The sequence below is a fragment of the Sciurus carolinensis genome, chromosome 6 (assembly GCF_902686445.1).
Source record: "Sciurus carolinensis chromosome 6, mSciCar1.2, whole genome shotgun sequence".
Lineage (NCBI taxonomy): Eukaryota > Metazoa > Chordata > Mammalia > Rodentia > Sciuridae > Sciurus > Sciurus carolinensis.
The window spans coordinates 894616-915370 of record NC_062218.1 but is presented as its reverse complement, the minus strand read 5'-3'; the positions used below and the strand labels follow the sequence as shown (position 1 = coordinate 915370).

The 20755-nt window shown below is 64.1% G+C and overlaps 1 protein-coding gene across 1 annotated transcript in view; it reads left to right on the top strand.

The window, feature by feature from the left end:
• Positions 1-317: 317 nt before the first annotated feature.
• The window catches only part of Slc12a7 (solute carrier family 12 member 7), a 44992-nt gene continuing 24554 nt past the window's right edge, over positions 318-20755 (top strand). Inside the window, exons 1-4 of the mRNA XM_047554826.1 lie at positions 318-501; positions 17618-17712; positions 18065-18187; positions 20608-20754. Of these exons, the coding sequence (XP_047410782.1) occupies positions 378-501; positions 17618-17712; positions 18065-18187; positions 20608-20754 (489 nt within the window). The 5' untranslated portion in view covers positions 318-377. The remainder of the gene's footprint in view (positions 502-17617; positions 17713-18064; positions 18188-20607; position 20755) is intronic.

Below are 20755 nucleotides of genomic sequence, written 5' to 3'. Positions count from 1 at the left end.
CATCCCCCCACCCCCCAGACTAGCCCAGGATCCCTCGCTCTGGCAGCCCGGTGGGACCCCGCCAGGCCAGGGACCGGAGAAGTCGGCCTCGCCCGCGCGGTCTCGGCCCCGAGAGGGGCAGCGGGGTGCTCTGAGGGACAGTGGTCTGGGCAGGGGCACCTGTAGGAGCTGCAGGCGGGGTCCCGGGCGCGCGGTTCCGCGGCAGGCAGCCCCGCCGCGGGCAAACTTTTCCGCCGGCCGCGGGGGCGGGCAGGTGAGGTCACGTGGCGGACGGGGCGGGGCGGGGCGGGCCGGACGGACCCCGCCCCTGCGCCCGAGTCCCGCGGCGGCTGAGCGGCGGCTGCGCCCGGCCGGAGCGCGCAGGGCAGCGAGGCGCCATGCCCACCAACTTCACCGTGGTGCCCGTGGAGGCGCGCGCCGACGGCGGCGGGGACGAGGCGGCCGGGCTGGCGGAGGCGCCCGCGGTCCCCGGGGGCGCGGAGCCCGACTGCCCCAGCCCGGGTGAGCGCGACCGCACCTGCCGCCGGACAAAGACGGAGGCCGGGCCTCCCGCCGCCTGTCTGCCGCGCTGCGCGGCCTGGGGCGGCCCGGGGCGGGCGGCCGGTGGGAGGCTGCCGGGAGGGCCGGCGGGGTCGGCCCAGCAGGAGGGGGACCCGGGCCGCGAGCCCGCGAGCTGGGGCGTGGGCTGCGGTTCTGACCTCTGCCCTCCCTGGCTCCACTCCCGGTGTCCCCAGCTTGTAGAGCCCCTCGCCCCCAGCCCGGCGGCCGGCGCAGCGCCTGCCAGCCCCGAGACCCGGGCTCCCCACCCCGCTGCATATCTGTCCCGGGCACCGGGGGCAGGGGCACCGGAAACCACTTTTCTTTCTCAACTCCGGCTGGGACGGGGGTGGAGGTGCAGAACTGCTGGGTGTAGCCATGGGAACGCGGGGGGCGGGTCCGGGCCCCCCCGGTGGCACCTGGTGGTGGGGGGAAAGGGGTGCGGACCCGGGGTGGTGGCTTGTCATTGTGCCTCTTACCCCTTGTCTTGCCTTTCTTCACTCCTGGCCGACCCAGGACGGCAGATAAGTCCGGGCTGGGATCCCAGTTCTGCCTCCACCCGACCTTGGGACCTTGGACAAGCCAGTTCTCCCCTGGGGTCACCCGAGAAAGGACAGCAGTCCTTGGGGGACTGGGGAGGGGGCCGCCGGCGCCAGCGTCCTCTCTGCGGCTCTTTGTTCTGGAATCCCGAGCTCTCTGGCACTTTCGCTTTCTCTGGGTGGGGACAGGCCTGGAAGTCTCCCCATCCGGGTCTCTCCATCCCAGTTCCAAATCTGGCTTTCCTGCTGCAGAGGGTGGGTCACCTTGAGCTAGCCACTTCATCTGTGGGTCTTAGCTCCTCTCTGGAAATTGGGGTTCATGGGCCTTCCTTCTGGGGCTGTTGAGAAGGTGAGAGAACGCAGTCCACAGTGTGTGGACATCATGCTGGGGACTCACATGTAGACTCAGGCTCCCTGCTCCAGGGGCAGCAGACGGAAAGAGGTTGCAGGCCCGTCAGGGACAGGTTCTACGTCTAGTTGGTCTCAGAAGCTTCGTTGCCCCTGTCTGGGCAGAAAAGGCGGGTGCTTCCTCTGGACACACTTCAGGAGCCTTCAGACATGGGCTAGGGACACGCTATGAAGTGGCCCAGCACACAGGGTCAGTGCTGCCACCTTCGGTGACCTTTACCTGGAGTGAGAAGCTTTCCAGGCTCTTGCATGCAGACAGCCTTTGGTGCATCCTGCTGGAATTGGTCAGGGCTGCTGCCTGGCCTGGCTGGGGTGTATAACGAGGCGAGACTCAAGGCAGAACCTGAGTCCGCTTTTTCCACGGTCCGTGGTTCTGTGTTTAGGGTAGGCTGCCTCATTTCAGCCCCAGAAGCCAGTCTGGGTTCCCAGAAGGCGCCTCAGTGGTGCTCCTGGGTATCCAGCAGTCTATGGAAGGCCACGTCCAGTTCTTTCAGAACTGGGGTGTGATCTCTGGCAGTCAGGGCATCTCCCACTTGCTCGCATTTTACCCTCTTGGCACCAGCTGCCTGCTGCCTGTGCTCAGTTCCTGCTGAGGGCTTGAGGACCCGCTTTGGGTGCTGGCAGACGGAGGGGCGGGCAAGTGTGGGCCTTCTCTGTGCTTCTTAGTGCCCCTTTTATGGTCTGAGCTGGACTTGGGAAATTTGGCTGAGCTCCTGTAGGACTTGCACCTGGGCCTTTGGGACGCACCATGTTTCCATAGAGGTTTTTGGAACTCTGCTGACTGCCCCTGGAAGTGATATGCTGTTGTCTTCGAGTCTGCTTGGTTGTGTCCTGATTTCTGATGGGGGCTTCCAGCTCAGAGTTGGTGCTCAGGTATGCCCCCATGGCCAGCAGGGCAAGGGACCGCACGCTTTTCTTTTTGGTGGGAAAGTCCTGCAGAAGCTGGGAACAGCCAGGCCTTCCAGAGGCCTGTAGCATGGGGTCCGTGCAGGACAGGGTCAAGCCTGCCTGGTGGCAGGAGTCATCTCTGTGTGCAGTGCAGGTCTTTCCCTCCTCTGGGAAGCCCTCTGGGGCAGGGATGGGGAAGGGCGACCTTGACGGTGCCATGCTGTCGGGACTTGGGACTTGGGGTCCTGAGTGAAATCCAGACCTGAGCAAGCCAGGGCCTCCCAGGCTGTGATGTGCAGGGTTGGAGGGAGCCAGACAGCCCTCCAGGGCCTCCTGGGCTGTGATGTGCAGGGTTGGAGGGAGCCAGACAGCCCTCCAGGGCCTCCTGGGCTGTGATGTGCAGGGTTGGAGGGAGCCAGACAGCCCTCCAGGGCCTCCTGGGCTGTGATGTGCAAGGTTAGAGGAGCCGACAGCCTTCAGGGCCTCCCGCAGCTGCTGTTCCTCTGGAGGACTACTCTGTCCGGTTTCTCAGAGCTCACCACCGTGGGAGCCCAGCCCTTGCCTCCCTACTGCTTGGACCTTGGCCGGGCCTGACTGGCATCTCAGAGCCAAGAAAATGGTGTCCTTTTTGCCTGAGTGGTGTGTGTCAGTAATGAAGCCCTCAGCTCCCCCCACCGCCCCCCAGGAACCTGCTCCCCACAAAATCAGTGAACGTTGTTTGGGAGGGGGAGGGGCAGGCAAGGGACGTCCTTGCCCTGGCTTTGGTTCCCACATCCTTAGCTCCTGGGTCACACCCCGGAGTAGGCCCTTCTGAGGCCTTGCCCCTCCCTGTGCTCTGGAATGGCCTGGGGTCCCACCCCAGGAAGGGGCCACGCCCCTCAGTACTTCTTCAGGACAGAACATCCAGAGTTTTATTTCCATGTGAGATGTCTCTTGAAAGTGAGAAGGCACAGTAGCCTCCGTTCTGGAGGGAGCGTGTGGGAGGGGAGAGACGCGCTTGCGGGGGGGGTACTTCCTTTCTGACTTCAGAGAAGGGCCCAGCCTGCTGCCTGCACTGACCAGGCCTCCCCAGGAGGCGCAGCCTCCAAAGCCTCAGGACGCCGGGGGGTGGGGGATGGTGGGGGACTGCGGGAAGATGCAGGGCCCTGGTGAGGTAGCCCACAGGCCCTGCCCCGGGAAGGAGCGTCCACGCTGGCCCTTGGTGAAGCTCCGCGGTGGTCCACCCTGTCTCCAGCCCCGGCCTCTCACTCAGGCTTCCTCTCCTCTGGTTCCTGTTCCTCTTTCTGGATCCCTTTTCATGGTTTTGTGCTCTGTTGTTGAACTCTTGTGGGTCTCCTTGGGAGCGCTTTCCTCCCTCTGTAAGGTGGACCCTGCCCCCCGACACAGTCCTGGCTCACCCTTGTCCTGTTGGTTTTGGGGGCAGGCTGGCAGCAGGTGATGCTCCATGGTGCCCTGGAGGGCCTGCTGCCACCGTGGTGAGGACGCGTCTACAGGCTGCTGTCTGGTCAGCTGGGGAAGTAGGGCTTGGGGAACCTAAACCATAAAAATGGACCAGCACAGGGGTCCCAGGGCTGTTCTGCTGAGCCCTGATGTCAGGATTGCGCACAGGGACCCCAGAGGTGCTCTGATGATCTGAGCAGGGAAGCCAGCAAGGGTCGGAGCTGGCGTTGAGGTCGTGGGTGGACCTGGGGACTCGCTGCTGTCCGTGTTTCTGTCACAGCCAGAGGAGGGACTGGGTGTAGCTCAGTGGCAAACACTTGCCTAGCAGCCAAGGCGGTTCCAGCACTGAAAACCAACCACACCAAGGGAACAAAGAGGCCCCGGAAGCAGGTGGCCCCGGAGGCACTCCCTGTGCCCCGGTCTCCAGGTGACAGACCTGCCCTCGGCAGGCGGTGGCAAAGTGAGTCTGCATCCTGTGGGCGTGGCGGGGGCACGGACACCGTGCACACCAAGGAGAGAGGGGCGTGGCGCTGGGTGCCAGTCCCCCTCCTTCCCCTGTGGTCAGGCTGTCCAGTGAACGGCTCTGGTAGGGGGACGGCAGGGGGTGAGCGCCTCGCCTCAGATCTGAACCTGTCCCTGGCCATGGGCCTTTCATTTGTGTGAGGGGCCTCCTGTTCCAGGATCCATGGTGTCCTCTTCGGGACTTTCTCCTGGCCTCCTGGTCTCTGTGCTGGAGCCGGCTTCTGACCTCCCTGGCAGGAGAGTCTGCTGCCCAAAGGAGGAGTTTGGGGTGGCTCCAGAGAGGGAAGGATCCTCCGAGGGTCCTGCGTGGACGGCTACGCCCCTCTGACGGGACAGGCACAGGTTACTGGCCACTGTTGGTTCTAGGAAAGTCCTCTTTCACGGCCCGTCCCTCATGGGCCTGGAGTACAGTGTGAATGGTCTCCCTTCCGTCTTGGGGAGAACGAGAATCTCACACAACTGGGTGTGTCAGGGGAGAGCGTGGGGCTGGAGCAGCCGGGGGTCGGGCTGGGACGGTGGTGCCAGGCGCTGGAGAGGTGGGCGGAGTGGCGAGGTGCCCAGCATGGGCCTGAGCAGGGATCTGCGTGTGTCGCGCTCTCCGTTAGTGACAGGGACGAGCGCTTGGCCTCTCAAAAGTGTGCAGGGCGTGCAGCCCCGGCGCTGGGCTGGCCAGGGAGATTCCAGGGAAGGAGGCGGAGCCTTCCAGGAGCCTTGCGTGTGTGACACCATGGGGACTCCCAGGCGCCCCCGTAGAGAGGGCTTCCACCTGCTCAGGGAGCTCTGGTCAGAGGAAGTGGCACCTGGAGGGAAGGAGCGGGTGCGGGAGGCCTGGCCAGGTGGGCCGCGAGTGGCTGCTGTGCTGGGCAGACTGCAGAGTGGCCAGCTGGCCTGTGCCTTGGGTGTGCCCCACCGGGGTTGCCCACGTCCACGGAGGACTCTGCGGTTGGGCAGCCAGCAGTGTGCACGTGTGCAAACACCGTGTTTCCTGCGCCTGGAGGGAGCCCCTTGCCCCACGCCTGCAAGGGTGCTGGGAGGCCTGTGGCTGCCCATCGCGCAGGTAGCACTGCTGCATTTCAGGGTGGTTTTCTTCAGGTAGCTGACCCCAGGTGTCCCCTGCTGTGGTCGGCAGGAATGTTTGGAGAGAGGGGTGCCGAGAGGGCGAGAGTGCGTCCAGGGCTGTGGGCAGCAGCCGTCGTGGGAGGTCTTTGCTGTGGCCAGTGAATGTCATAGGCCTTGTCCCCAGCCCGCAGGGACAAGGAGCGAAGATGCTCTCATCAGGACCTCTGCCCATTGCACGCAGGGAAGCCTGCTGGACCTGCCCTAGGGACTCACAGGCAGGCCAGGGCCCTGTGCTCGGGCTGGTGACCTTGGGCCAGCATGGCCTTCCTGGGGCCTCTGTCCTTGGGTGCCATCAATGACAGGATTCTCCTGTCTGTACAGCTGGTGGGCCTGGAGTGGTGGGCCCCCTGCCACCATGATCTCAGGAAGCGGGGGGCAGTGGTGCGCCATGGCCGTGTCGCGGCGGCAGGGTTGCTGGAAGGTGAGCCCCGTGCTCTGGCCCCGCGGCCTGAGCCCTGAGAGCGAAGTTTGAAGTTCAGGTTAAGTATTAACCGCTCTCCTGGGGCCGTGCTTAGCTGGGTGGGTGGCGCCCTCGGGTCCCTTTGCAGGAACAGCTGCACTGGGGCAGGAGCCCTTGGTGGCTGGGGCCTTGTGAGGGAGACCCTCCTCTGGGGTGAGGGAACTCAGCAGCCAAGGGCCCATGGGCCTGGCGTGCATGGCTTGAGGAAAGGACAGGTGGTGTCCAGGCAGTGGGCGGGCCTGGGGTTCCTGGGCCCTCGAGAGCTCTGGCCCTAGGAGCGAACCACAGAGGGCAGGAGGGAGGTTGCAGAGCAGGTCGACTGCGGGGAGCCAGCAGGAGTGCTGAGCCTGGTCTGGGAGCCCCTCGTCAGGAGGGGCCGCAGGGCTGTGCCGCCGCGCAGGGGCTCGGGGCACGAGCAGTCTGTGGGCTCCTCGCGGGGTCCTGGCACTCCTGGGTTCTCTCCTGGGGTGGTTTCTTTTTGAGGAGGCCGTTGGTTGAAGGACTGTTCTGGGCTGGTGTGTCACGTGAGCAGGCAGGGCCATGTCCTGTGTCTGTCCTGGGGAGCCCCAGTGGGCCGCGTCCACTCACACGGCCCTCTGGGGAGGGTCTGAAGGGGTTGGCTGCCCCATCTGTTGACATGTGGCCAGATTCACTGTGGCCTGAGGCTGGTTCGTGGGTGGCTCATGCACGCTGGCCTCTGTGCTTGGTCAGTGTCCCTGTGTGTCCTGGGACTGGCCTCATGGTGGGGACCCTGGACGGGGTCACCTCCCTGGGCTTCTGTCAGGGGATGTCCACCTGGCCGATGCGTCCCTGAGGGCTGCCTCCGCTTCCTCAGCAGAAGTTGGCCCGTCAGGAGGGTGGCCGTGACCTGCGGCGCCTCGGCTCCGTCTGCAGGGCCCTGGCGCCGGCGTGTCGGCAGGCTCTCAGGGAGGCAGGCGGCGCGGTCACAGGGAGGACCGGGCGCAGTGGAGAGCAGAGCCGGGCAGCGCCCGCCTCTCTTGGGTTTCCTTTCGTAAGTGGTGGGTCCTGACCGCAGCCAGACGGCCTGTAATGGGAGCCAGCCCCAGGGAGGGCTCTGCTGGTGCCGGGCGGGGCTGGGGGCGTTGGGACCGATAGGTGCCCTTTTCTTCTGCCCTGCGTGGCTCTGACACAGCTCTGTCTCTGCGGAAGAGAGGCTGGACCAAGACCAGCCCCGGCCGCGTGACGCGGGGGTGTCAGGGACTGAAGTCACCAGAGGCCGCCTTCCCCTGGGGTCATGTCCTTTAGATGGAAAGTCCCAGACACTCGCAGGGCCTGCCCTGGGGCAGTCTGTGGCTCTCTGTGTTGCTGTGTGTGTGGATGAGTGTGTGTGGCTGTGTGTACACGTGAGCACACAGGGCTGCCGTGTGTTGCGTGTGTGTCTGACATGAGCGTGTGCACACATGACGTGCGGGTTGTGTGGCGTCCATGCCTGCACACACATCAGAGTCTGCCTGCAGCGTGCTGGGGCTCTACTGCCCTCCATCTCTGTAGGCAGAGTGGACACTTGGTCTTGGACAGCCAAGCATCTCCTGGGCCTCGGCCTTGCCCCGGGCCTGGCCGCTCTGTCTGCTGCCCTGCACTGTCCCTGTGGAGGGTGGGGGTCTGCCCGCTGCTGGGGCAGACCCTGTGGGCTGTGCTCACTTTGGGGTGTTGGGGCCCACCACTGCCATCGGCGTGGGAGCCCGTCGGCCCTGGCCGCCAGGGCCCTCGGGGCAGTGAAGCCTGGACGTGAAGCGCCTTTGGAGTCAGGCTGGGGCTGCAGGAGGGTGTAGGTGTAGGTGGGAGGGGACCAGCGTTGGTGGGCTAGCTGCAGCACTCCCACGGTGTGGGGACTCGGGCGCCAGGGCCTGGGGCTCCACGTCTGAGCCGGGGAGTCAGGAGGGCCCAGGGCGTGGAGAAGGGTGGGACCCCCTGCAGAGAGGCCTATTCTGAGGACGGCCCCTCTCCTGGAGGCTCAAGGTGGGAGCTGGGGCCACCCTCCCTGTGTCCTCACCGAGGGAGGAATGTGGGTCTGAATGCGGGAGATGCAGGGTGGCCCCAGGGCTGGTAGGGCTGTGGGTGGTTCTTGTTCTCAATGTTTCCTCTGTTTGTTCCTCAGAATGTGTTGCTGTTTCAGCCAGAAGCTTGTGGACTCCCGCACTCTGGGCCTGGAGCTGCGTGCGTAGCTCTTCCTGCTTGAAGGCAGACCTTACGCCCTGGCGCTCTGCCCTTGGGGTGCTCTGCCCGTCTGGATTGGCCAGGTTGCTGGAGTTTAGGGTGCAGAAAGGGCCACGTCTGGAGGGCAAAGGACAGGTCGTTCATTGCCCTGAGGGTCCTGGATCCTGTAGACACTGTCCCCACGCTTACCCTTCCGAGAGCACCCGTCACCAGGCAGTGTCTTCCGGTGGTGGGGTGGGGTGGGGTGGGGTGGGGGTGGACTTCTGTGTCTGGCAATGGGGGGTTGTCCCTGGGAGACTGAGTGTGGTCCCTGGAGGTCACCAGCTGGGACTCCTCTGCTGTGGGTGCAGAGCTTCAGGGTCCTACTAACTGGGCTGCTCCCCGCTAGGCCTTAAGCCTCCATGCCCAGACAGGCCCCTGCATGACCCCACGGGGCCTGCATTGCTGGGAACCAGGCGGACTTCCTGCCCATGCTTGGTGGCAGGAAGGGGCGGGGGCTGCTGGACGTTGGGGCCGGCGTCCTTAGCCAGCCGTCACGACTGACTGCGGGGAGTGTTTCTGGCTGCGTCTCAGAGAGCTCTCTGCCCCTCCCTTTAGCCCTCCTGAGAGAACTGGGCTGAAGCCTGGACCCAGAGAGGGTGGGAGGAGCGTATGCACCCCAGCCAGAGGAGCTGGCAGGCCTCAGCTCGGCCACTTGAGGAGGGTCTGGCTGCAGGCTGGGCCCAGCTCTCCCTCTGGACAGGGAATACGTGCCCGGCCCAGATGGCTGGGAGTTAAGGATCTGACCAGGTGTCACAGCAGCCCCCCAGGGCTACGAGGTGGTGGGCGGACCGCGAATCTGGGGCCTGCCTGCTCAGAGGTGCCTGTGAACCACGGAGGGCCTCTCACACCCAGTGCTTGTCTGGACAGAGTGGCCATCCCTCCCCTGCCGGAGGGCCCTGCCACCTCTGTATTGAGAGCCCCCCTCTGGGGACAGCAGCAACCCTGCAGCCCCTGTTCCTTGGGGTCTCCCTCTGGAGGGTCTGCTGCCTGCGGTGCCCAATGTCCCAGAGGCCTCTGTGGTACGCGTGGCATCAGACCAGGGGCTGCCTCGGGGGGGGCAGCTTTCTGGTGGCGTGGGTGTTGAGTCTCTGCAAGTGTGTTTCCACAGGGGCCGTGTGATCGCCCTAAACACTAGGCTCTGCTGGGTCATGCCTGTCGTGAGTCCCGAGGGTGGCCGCAGCTGCCTTGCTTTGAAAGGCGTCCGCCTGGCTGGACATGCCAGGGGCAGGTGGGCGCAGGGAGGCCGTCCCCTTTCTAGCGTGGGATGGTTTCCTTGATGCAGGGGAAGGGCCGAGGGCCAGGCGAGGCTCCAGCACACAGCAGCCTCAAGGCAGAAGGGCGGGCCGAGGGCCTCTCAGGCAGCAGGGTTAGGTGGGTCTGTGCAGCTCCGTGGCCTCTGCTGGACCTGCTGCCCAGAGGTGGTTGGCCCCAGGGTGCTTCAGGGTCCCCCAGAACATCTGGCGTCCAGGCACCTTGGCCAGCCCTGGGACTTGCCTGGCTTCCAGTGGTCAGGGGTGAGGGTCTTGATCAGGTGGTTTGTGCAGGCCTGTTGGCGGGTCCTCTGATCCTCTGCAGCCAGTCAGGCTTGTGCTTTGGGGAGGAAGGGCACACACGTGTCCTTGGTGTCAGGTGGGCATGCTGTCCCTGCACCCTGTGCTGCTGACCTCTCACCTGCAGAGGGGTCTGCTGGGTGTGCCCACGTGGAGTGGCCCCTGCTTCCCGCTCCCTGCAGTTGCCCACTCAGCCTCTGCCGTCCTTGCTTTCAGCCAGCAGCACCGGGACCTCAGGGTGCTGATCCCACTGTTCTTCTGCCCATGGACCCATCTCTGGGTCCTTTGCTGTTGGGTGTCAGGTAGAAGGTGGTGGGGCTCATGCAGGGGGCACTCCTACTGCCGAGCACTCAAGTCGTGCCGTGGGGTGGTTGAGGGAACGTGGGGCCACTTTCTGCAGGAACTGTTGAGACCACTCAGTGTGCATCTTAAAGGCGCTACAGAGGCAAATTGCCCAGTTATCCCAGTGGCTTAGGAGGCTGGGGCAGGAAGATTTCAAGTTTAAGGCCAGTACCAGCAACTTAGTGAGGCCCGAAGTGACTTAGTGAGATCTTGTCTCAAATATGAAAAGGGCTGGTGATGTGGCTCAGTGGTTAAGCACCCCTGGGTTCAATCCCTAGCACAAAATAAAAACAGGACTGATCACAGGCAGCGGCTGCCAGAGGCTCAGAAGCAGGTGCTGATGAGGAGAGCAGGGGCACAGGGGCCAGGGCCCAGTGGTCAGCACCGTGGGCTCCTTCCTGTGTCCCTCCAGCCAGGTCCTGTGGGCTCTTCCTGTGGAGTCTGCCCTGGGCTTCACAGGTGCTGGCCCCTGAAGGGAAGGCCCCTGGTTGGCGCCATTGGTTGTAGCATGGCGGCCCTGGGAACTTGGGCAGGGCCCGCCCTGTCCATGGCCTCCCCTCCTGCAATGTTCCAGGCCTCCTTTCTTCATCCTGTTCTAAAACCCTGCTTGTCACGTTTCTCGGTGACAAAGCAGCTGCACCGTCACAGTGCGAGGTAGGCGGGACGGGGTGACCCCCGTGACCTCCACCCAGCACACAGCCTTGGGGATCCAGCGCCCTCCATCTGCGCTTGGTGGGGTCCTGTGGCTGTGACTTTCTCTCCGTGCCTCTCAGGTGGAGTCCGGGGCTCAGCCTGGATGGTGGTGGCTGGCTGGTGGTTGCCTCTGATGGGAAGCGGGGCATTGCTCGGAGCTATTCCTGTACGAGAGGTGCCAGGGACAGGTTTGCCATCTGGGGAGGACATGGGCTGAGTCTGGGGATGTGGTGCCCAATCCCGGGACCTGATGGCACTGTGCTCGCACATCTGGCCTGGTGATGGACACTGGCCTGGTCAGGGAGTGCTGGCCCGCCTGGCACCTGCCTGCAGACTGCAGGTTCCCGTCCTGCCCCCTGCCTGGCGTGGTGTCTGTTGAAGTGCGGGGCAGGGGTACCTCAGTTGCCCACTGTCCCTGGGCACGCCATCCCTCCGCTTCGTTCAGTGGGCAGAGGCCAGCCCTCCCCCCTGGCAGCTGTGCCCGGCTCTCCTGCTCAGGCTTGTGCTTGGTTCCTCCTTCCGTCATGGACGCGCTGACTGATGGCGGCAGGGCTGCTGACACCACAGCAGGTGAGCAGCTTGACCCCAGCCCAGTGGCTCGGCCGAAGCATGACCCTTCATGCTGCCTGGCAGTGTGGCGCCCAGTGACGCCAGCCAGGCTGGGGCACGCGCGTCCATCTGGGGAAATGCAGGCGAACCCCCGGTAGATGCATCTGAGTTTCTTCCTTGGCTCTGGTGGCGTGAGGTGGGGCCGTCTTCCTCCTTGGCTTGGGTTCCGCCTGCTGGTTCGGGTCTCCCAGGTGCCTCTGGAATGGGTATTTCCCTTCTGCCCAGGACCCGAGTATGTGGTGACTGGACATTTGTCAAAAAAATAATAGGAAAAGCATCGGCGTTGCTTTTTTCTTTCTTTGGTGCCAAGGGCCAAGCCCAGGGCCTCGCGCCTGCCGGTCAAGCGCTCTCCTGCTGCCCTGCACCCTCTTAGCCTCTCTGGAGGTGGGTCTTGCCAAGTCACCAGGGCTGGCCTGGGACCAGCTGTCCTCCCACCAGCCTCCACAGCTGGGGGACAGGTGACCCTGCACCTGGCTGGCTTGCTGCCTTTTCAGGCTGAATGCTATGGGTCACGGTTCAGGACTTGGCCCAGAGAGTGCTCGGGTGGGCAGCAGATGGGTGCGTCCAGCACTGCCCGTGGCTCTTGTGGCGTGGACTGAGGGCGAGTCCCTTGGTTGTAGGTGTTTCCTGTTACATTTTTCCAGGTTTCTCAGCAAGCTAGGTTTCGTCCCCTAAGGTAAATGAATGGCCAAGTCTTCACCCAGCTTGAACAAGCTCCTCCTGTTTTCTGCTTTTCCCTCCTCCTAGGCAGCTGTGGGGGCTCCTGTGGAGTTCAGTGGCAGGTGGGGTTGAGTCCAAGCACTGCAAGAGGAGCACTGTGCACCCAGGGTGCCTGTGTCTCACTGCCTAGGAGCGCCGGTCGGGAAGGGTGGTGTCCTTGGACACCTTGGAACATAGCAGCCGTGCACCCAGTGGCTGGTGGCTCAGATTGGCTGGTGCCTCTCATGCACCACAGCTGAAAACTAAGAACCCAACCCTGGCTGCGCTGCCTTTTGCTTTCAGAGAGGGCCAGCAGGGTGGAGGATGGTGCAGGGACAGGCTTCAGACCTGCACTTGCCCTTCCTCATCCTTCTGGGAGGCAGGAACCTGAGCCCAGCCAGCTGGTGACTTTGTCCAAGGTTGGGAGCGGAGTTTGGCTCCGCGGAGGGAGAATCCGAAGCCCTGTGTTCATCCCTCCCAGGGGCAGTGGGCCAGAGGGCCATGCCTGTCTTCTAGACAGAGCTCCTGGTTGAGAGCTCAGCGCTCATCCTGAGGCCTCCCAAGTGCTGCCCTGGTCCTGTGGATCACAGCCTGAGGTCCCCAAGCTGGCATCCTGAGACGGAGGCCATGGATAGGCCCCCGCGGCGGCGTTTCACCGAGACCCTAACCCTACAGCAGGCGTCAGACGTTCTTCTTTGAACGTGTTCTTCTTTAGGCCTGATTCTGATTTAACTTCAGTCTTGGGAAAAGTTGCAGAAGTAGAGAGAGTTCCATCTCCCTACGGGCTTCCCTTTGTCACTGTCCTGTGTCCACTGTTCCTACCACCCCTCCTCCCCTCCTCTGCCTGTCTCTGTCACGCACACACTTCTTCCCAAACGGATGAGAGGGTAGCACTCTGGACTTTCCTCGGTGCCTGTCTCTCCAGCTGTGCAAATGGCTGGCTTGGGTCTTGCTGACGTCCCTTGGTTTGGATTTCCTTGATTCTTGTTCCCTGGCAGGAACACCCCTGAGCATGACTCCTCTTCCCTGGTGGCAGATCAGGAGCCTCTGGGGCCCACCTGACTGTGATGGGGACGTCAGCCATGTCCCCTACCGTCGTCCCAGGTGCCTGTCAGGAGGTGCAGTGGCCTGTCCATGCCCTGCCTCCCATCTGTCCTCGGGCTGTGGAAGGTTCTGAGCAGACCCATGGTGGTCCCTGGTGGGCTCTGCTTCTGCCCCGCCTCCTGGAATGGCTGGTGCTCTGCAGGAGGAGGACCCCTGTGTGCTCTGTGGGGAAGGTCTGGTCGGTGTGTCTCTTGGGCCTGATGGGTTGAGCTTGGCTGGCTCAGAGGTGGAGGTGAGAGACTGGTGGGCTGCTCCAGCCTTTGGGCCGTCCCTGCCCTGCTCCATGTACACCCTCAGGCTTGGGGCACGTGTCCCTGCGCCAGCCCTGGAATCGCCTCTCCTCCCTGGAGCCCTGGGCTGCCTGAGCAGGGGCTGGGAGCTGGGCCGAGTAGCTCTTCATGCCAGCTCCAGCGGACGGGCTAGGAAGCTGCACACACACGTGTGGTCACATGCCCGTGCACATGAGGGGAGGTGGAAGGCCTCCCTCCCTGTGACAGAGTGGGGCATGGGGCTCGGCTTACTCTGCTCCGTGCTCCCTGGAAGGGAAGTGGCCCAGGACCCAGTGTGCTGGGGCCTTGCTCAGACCTGTGCTGCCCTTGCTGGCATGCGGAGGGCACCTTGGCACTGCTCACCCACTGCTCCCTGCAGAGGAACCTGGGCTGCCTGAGGCTTTGTTTGGTTGCTCGCCTGGGTTTGCCCGTGTCCGGCACAGCCTCCCATCCCAGCTCAGGGTCTTGGCCTCTTGGCGTCTCCTCCTCCCGCTTTTCCTTCTTTTGAGCATATGAGACATAAGTGCAGTTCCCAGAGCCCCTCCCTGTGAATGAGCAAGGGCCCGGTTGCTGTGCAGGCCGCTGAGGCCCTGGTTCTGCAGCTCACTGCGGGTGCACAGCACGGGTGGCCTGGCTGAGTGGAGCGGGCTGGGCGGGCTCTCAGGCTCCTGCAGAGGAAGGCAGGGTCCAGCAGCTCTGCAGGATCGCAGGCCTCATCCTTGCAGCTGGCCCCGGGGGACCTTCGGGATGATTCAGGCGGAGGGCCACCTCTGTAGCGAGGATGCTGCCACCCAGGCCTGTGCGCCCCGCATCTTTCTCCAGAGTGTCTCTGTTTCAGAGCATGTGCGTGTGTGCGTGTTTCCCTGGCGTTGTCACCGTCCTCCGTGGATGTCCTGGTCCCACATGGGGATCATGCACATGGCAGCTGCAGCTGGGGACTTCCCAAGAGCTGTTGTGGTCAGTGGGTACCTCTGCTGGTGCTGTGGGCCTCTGTGGAGGTGGGGCACACGTGGGGAGCAGGTGGCCTGGCAGGCAGGCCAGTGTCCCTCCAGAGCATGGTCAGTCTGCCCTGTTCTCCTCCCCTCCAGTCCCCCTGACCCTGGCTCCACCAGCCTGGCTCCCCTTGGCCCCAGCTCCCCTTGGGCCAGGCCCTGCTGCCGTGTGTCCCAACTCACGCATGCCCACCTTGTGCTTCCCGTTTCTGACCTTTGGTCACTTAGACAAGGCCGGACTTGGTGTCCATTCTGTGACAGTCCCTGTAGAGAAGCACCTGAGGGGAGCGCTGCAGAGTCCTGGACACTGAACATGGCTCTTGCATGCACGGGTGGCACTTGTACTTGTGAGCATCTATGTGTACGTGTGTGCATGTGTGTGTGCATCTATGCACGCGTGTATGTGCCTCTTTGTGCACTTGTGCGTGTGAGCATCTGCGTGTGCATCTTTGTGCATGCGTGTGCAGCTGTGTGTGCGTGTGAGCATCTGTGCATGTTGGGTCTGCAGACCCCACTCTCCCCGCTTCCCAGACACTGAAGGGCCAGCTGCATTTTCAGTTCTAGTCCGTGGCCTGAGGTGCTGGGGCTGGAGCTGGTGTCTAGGGAGAGTGGGCAGCATGTTTCTGGGGGATGTGGGCCGAACTCAGTGGGAAGGCACCTCCACAGGCCCCTCAGGGTCCTCAGAGCCGCGCCCAGTCAGACTGCAGGGCAGGCACAGCATGGCCATGCTCCCTACCCCCGCCCCCCCAGCACCAGCCCCAGAGCTCTTGGCGGAAGACCTGTCCTTCCTGCGTCTGCCGTCCTGTAGCTCCTGGGCAGGGCTGAGGGGAGCCCAGGGAGCCTGTGCAGTGGGATGCCAGGTGGGTCCCAGGTGGGCCTCTGGTCAGAGACAAGCTGGCCCTGCCAAGGCTTTGCCCTGGGCCGCCTGTGTTGGAACATGTGACCAGGCACCACATTTCTGGGCCTAGGAGTGGCTTGGTGTGAATTTAGGGCTGGGTGCTTTGTCTGCTTTAATGGCCTGCTGGCCTTGACCGTTCCAGTCTGTAGTCAGGCCTCTTCTGAGCCACCAGGGCCGAGGTGGGCCTGGACGCATCAGGACGTGTCAGTGCCTCAGGGTTGGTCCCGTGGGGTCCCTGGTAGCAAGCTGTGCTCTGTACAAACGGGATTACTGTAAAGCCAGTGTAATCCACCAGGATCCAGGAGATCTGAAAGTCAAAGCTGCTCATCGTAATCCACCAGGATCCAGGGGATCTGAAACTCAAAGCTGCTGTCAAAACAGCAAAACAAACTGAGTGTGCCCTTGGGCTGTGAGTGCTGGAGCCACTGACCTGCAGGTGGGGTCACTGGTCTTTAAAATGTTGTCCCCAGAGTGTCAGGAAGGCATGGAGGCACGTCACAGCTCGAGCTCCCCAGCTGAGGACGGTGCTGGGGCCCTTGTCACCTGATGCCCCACAAGCAGCCTGGCAGGGTCACTGCCTTGTCCAGCCTGGCCTCGTGCTCGCGCTGCAGGAGCTGGGCGGCCCTGTGCATGGGGACAAGGTGCTGACCCGGCCTCCACATTGTGGTCCATCTCCCGAGTGTCCTCCCGGGCCCTTTGTCTTGTTATCTGAGGCTGAGTGTTCGCAGGACTGAGGGGTGACGTGGGCTCAGGGAGGAGCCAGCTCTGGTGGTCTCTCCTTTGAGACCTGCTGCCTCTGCTCCCTCTGACCGCCGTGCCTGGTACTCATCTTGCAGCAGGACACCCCTGGAGACCATGTGTTCCATGTGCCCAGCTGCGTGCCCCTGTCCCCAAATGGGGGACGTGGAGGCTTCCTGCAGTGCCCAGGGCCTTTGTGTGAGTTGCTGTAGCTGCCGGAGCTGGGCCCCGATGTGTGGCCCCTCTCCTCCAGGACCCAGTCTCCTGAGGCTGGGCCGCTGTCACGGGCTGCTGCTGGACTGTCCCTGGAGGGTCTCACTTTGGGTCTGGGTCCCTGCAGGCATCAGCTCTGGGCTCAGTAGGGAAGGAGACAGCCACCTGCTGAGTGGGGCAGCTGGAGGGACCTGCCTGCCAGGGTGAGTTGTAGGATCTCCCGCTTGCCCTCTCGGTTGCCCTGTGGACGCTCCACAGGACCTGAGCTCTGGTGTGGCCCTCCCTGGCCCCTTTCTGCTGCTGAGCCTGGTCCTGGTCTCGTCCATCCCACCCCCAGCTCCCAGGGCCCCTGCAGTCCCTGCCGTTCCCGCCAGGCTGGCGGTGAAGGTGGGGCTCCTGCACCTCCCTCTCAGGCCCAGGGACTCTGGAGGAGTGCTGCCCAGCCTCCCCCGTGGGCCAACCTGGCCACAGTGACCGAGTGGTCGCGGAGTGCCTGGCAGAGGGTCGCTGAGGTCACTGTGGCGTGAGTCCGTCTCCCTCGTGGGAACTGAGGCAGTTCTCAGCTGGACTGAGCCTGGCACACGTGCTTCCCGGGATGGGGGTCTGGAGCTCCGTGTCTCCTGGACCTTGCCAAGGAGGGAGTTGGCACCCAGGTCCCCTCACAACTGGGCTGCAGGGTTTGTCCTGGACGTGCAGCAGCCCACATGGGCCAGCTGTGCTGGTGTGTTGGGCTGGAGTGTTGGGATCCAGGCTGTGTCCCCTCCCAAGGCACGGGTGTGCTGTTCAGGCAGGCCCAGGAGGTGGGCAGCATGGACGCTGCTCTGGGGTCAGAGGCCAGGGGCAGAGAGGGGCCGTGTCCCACCCCCTGAGCATGCCTATGACCCCCCCAGGCTCCTGGCACCTCTGTGTCATGGCCAGGGTCCTGACCAGTCCTGTTTCTGTCGGGCTGCTGGTGCCGCCTTCCCCACTGTCAGCCCTTGGGACGGAGGCCAAGCAGGCGTGGAGCTGACCAGGAGACCCCAGCCCCGGGAAAGCTGGGGCCAGCAGTGAGACCAGGAGGGTAGCTCTGACGTGTGGAGGAGGAAGCTTAGCCTGACCTCGGTCAAGTGGGAGACCTCGAGGCTGGGAACTGGCCATCACAGCCACACTTGATTCTGAAACCCAGGGGAGCTGTGCCAGGGGAGCCCCTGGGGAACCTCGGGATGTGGACGTGTGGTGGGAGGGGCGTCGGCCACAGGCTGGCGTTGCCCTCGGCACGGGCCACGTTGGCTGCCCTGCAGGGGACCAGGGCCAGCTGCTGCCCAGAGCTGGCTTCCCTGACCTCCAGAGGGTCCTTCCTGCTCCCTTGGTCTGAGATGACCCTGTCCTTCCCCGCAGGCGATGGCAACCCCAGGGAGAACAGCCCGTTCATCAACAGCGTGGAGCTGGAGAGAGAGAGTTGCTTTGAAGGGAAGAACATGGCGCTGTTTGAGGTGAGCAGTGGCTTTCACAGGCTGCCCACTGGTGGGCAAGAGCCAGGGCAGCCCTGCCTGGGTCACTTGGGCCCTTCATGTGTCCAGACGCCAGGAGCAGCCGCAGGGTGCAGCCCTCCACCGCTGCCCTCGGGGGGGCCCTGGGAGCCCTTGGGATCCCCGAACCCGACCACCTGGGGGGCCCAGCCCCTCCCTGGGTGGGGTCCCCATACCGTGGCCTCTGACTGCAGGGCCTCTCTGGCTCCTTGCAGCCCAAGGCTCAGCATCAGCAGTGGGCACGGAGGGGCCCACTGGGCATGACCCGCTGGCCCTGGGGTGTCGGTGGACGTGACTGGGGCTTCCCGCCTCACAGGAGGAAATGGACAGCAACCCCATGGTGTCCTCACTGCTGAACAAGCTGGCCAACTACACCAACCTGAGCCAGGGCGTGGTGGAGCATGAGGAGGACGAGGACAGCCGGCGCAGGGAGGCCAAGGTACCGCCGCGTCCCACCTGCCCACCGTGCTCACCTCCGGCTCGGCCGTCAGGGCCAGCCAGCCGTGCCCTCCCGAGGCGCCTGCGCCTTCGCTGCCCCAGCGCCTTGCGGGCACCTCGAGTGTGTCCCAGGCCTCGGGTTGGTCAGGTCGGGGACCCCGCCCTGCAGCTGTCTGGAAGTGTGGCCCCTCCCTGGACCGCGGGTCCTGCAGGGCTGCCTGCGCCCTCACGGCCAGCCTGGTGATGGTTTCCCGGGAGTTGCTTTGCTTGGGGATTTTCTCCCAGGAGTCCCTCCTACGAAATGGGGTCCGCAGGGGGCGTTCTGGTGGGAAGAGGGTTCTGGGAGGGTTTCACTTCAGATTGTGGGGACCACGGGAAGAAGTGTCCCCAGGGCTCCAGGACAGGACCGTGGGATGCCAGAGTGAGATGGAAACCTCCAACCTCAGGAGCAACGTGGGGAGGACCACAGGCCAGCTCTGGGAAGAGCCCCGGAGGCCTTGGGGCCCCAGATTCACACAGGAGTCCTCCCTTCTTCGCTTGGCTTCTTGCCTTCTTGCAAAGAGCCAACATGGGGAACCTTTGGTGCAGGCCCGCCTCCCCAGGGCACGAGGGGTTGGCAGTGTTATGAGCCCCTTTTCCAGAAAGTCGGCGTCCACGTCTTCCCAGGCTCCCTCGGTGGGGCCAGTGAGGAGACCTGCCGAGTCTGTCCCTGTGGTACTTTCCCTAACGCTCTTGTTCTTGAAAACACCACCAGAGGCCTCGTTTCCTCTGCAGGCTGGGGTTTGTGGTACCGGGAGAGGTCCGAGTGGGAAGGAGCTGGATGGCTTCTGTCCCAGGTGGTCCTGCTGGTGGGGGTGACAGCCGCGTCCCAGGGCTGGTAGCAGCTGGCTGCCCTCCCCATTCACATCCGAGCGCCTCCCGTGTGCCGGTGTCCAGCCTGCCCTGGCCTCCAGGGCCCCGGGAAGTCAGGCCTTGACAAAGTGCAGACGTCTTCCCCTTCCTTCCTCTTACGTGGACACAGCAGAACCAACTCTGCATTTCTGAGAGACTTGAGTCAAAGACCATGGGGTGCCAGGGCCACAGGGGCCACCGGGGCAGGGCCTGCTGGGCAGGGCCCCTTCCAGCCTGCCGGACCACACCTTCTGGGGCCCCCCAGGCCTGCCCCACAGCCGTGCATGGACCCTGCGTGGGGGAATGAGTCATAGTGGGCATTTGGTGCCTGGGCTTGTTCTGGGGTATGGCTGGCCTGCAAGCGGCCCCAGGCCCCAGGAGCTCAGGTGCAGACAGCCCGGGTATGTGCCCCCCATCTGCTGGAGCCTGTTGGGGAGACCTTGTCCCATGCCGGGGTGTGGGGTCTGGACCGTGACCCTTGCCGGCAGAGGGGCCTGGTCCAAGTGCTTCTGCCTGCAGCCCCCAAGCCCGGTGCCGTCTGGCCTGCTTAGCCTTCCTCAAGGCACTGTGGAAAGGGCCCGCTCCTCCCACCGAGCTCTTCAGCCAGTGTCCAGGTGGTGGACTTGGGTACAGAAGGCCCAGGTCAAGTACTAGGATGTTCCACCCTACCCCAGGCACCCAGCTCTCTGTTTGTGGTCCCTTGGGCTTGTGGTGCTGGTCCCTGGGCTGGGTTTCAGTCGATGGCAGGACGAGGGCCACCTGTGTCCCTCTGCAGAGCCTCTGTGTCCGGAGGTGGGCAGGTTTCAGTGAGGGTGAATCAGCCACCCCACTGGGGACCAGTCAGGTCCTGGGGATGGGAGGGGCCAGGGCTGCCCCACGTCCTCCTGCGGAGCACACAGCTTGTTCCAAGGCGGGCACTAGTTTCCAGCCAGGACCATTGGTCTGGGCAACTTCTCGGCATCTCCAGCCTCCTGAGCTGTGAGTCGATCCCTACAAGCGGCCTTTCAGGAGTGAAGTGCTCTTCAGAAGGACATGGGGTCCCCAGGCTCCGGCCAGAGGACCAGCTGCAGGACTTGCTGCCTCAGGCTGCCGGGGTCAGAGGCTGAGCCCCACGAGCAGGCAGCCACCCGCCCTGGAGGCTGCCTAGCCTTTTCTCTGCCTGGAGGGATGGAGCTGGTGTCGTGCTGTCTGTGGACCATTTCATACCGTAGGTCGGACCTTCCTGTGCCCACTTGGCTTGCAGGGGTCAGAGCATACCCTCCTCTCATCTGCACCGCAAGTGCTGGCGCCCAGACCCTGGGAGGGTGCTGCCCTGGGCCAGCTTCCTGTGTGTGGCTGCCCAGGCCCAGCGTGGACCTCGCTGCCGGGTCTCCCCGGGCTCAGAACTAGGTTCCGACTTTCAGGCCCAGAGCGTCCTGTGTCCGGACCCCCAGGGCCCGGGAGCAGAGCGCTGGGGCTCGGCGGGAGCGTAGGCCTTTCCTGCCTGGCCGCTGCAGGCGCGGCTCCCTGGACAGTGGTGCTCTCTTCCAGGCTCCGCGCATGGGCACCTTCATCGGCGTCTACCTGCCCTGCCTGCAGAACATCCTGGGGGTCATCCTCTTCCTGCGCCTGACCTGGATCGTGGGGGCGGCCGGCGTGCTGGAGTCCTTCCTCATCGTCTCGCTGTGCTGCACCTGCG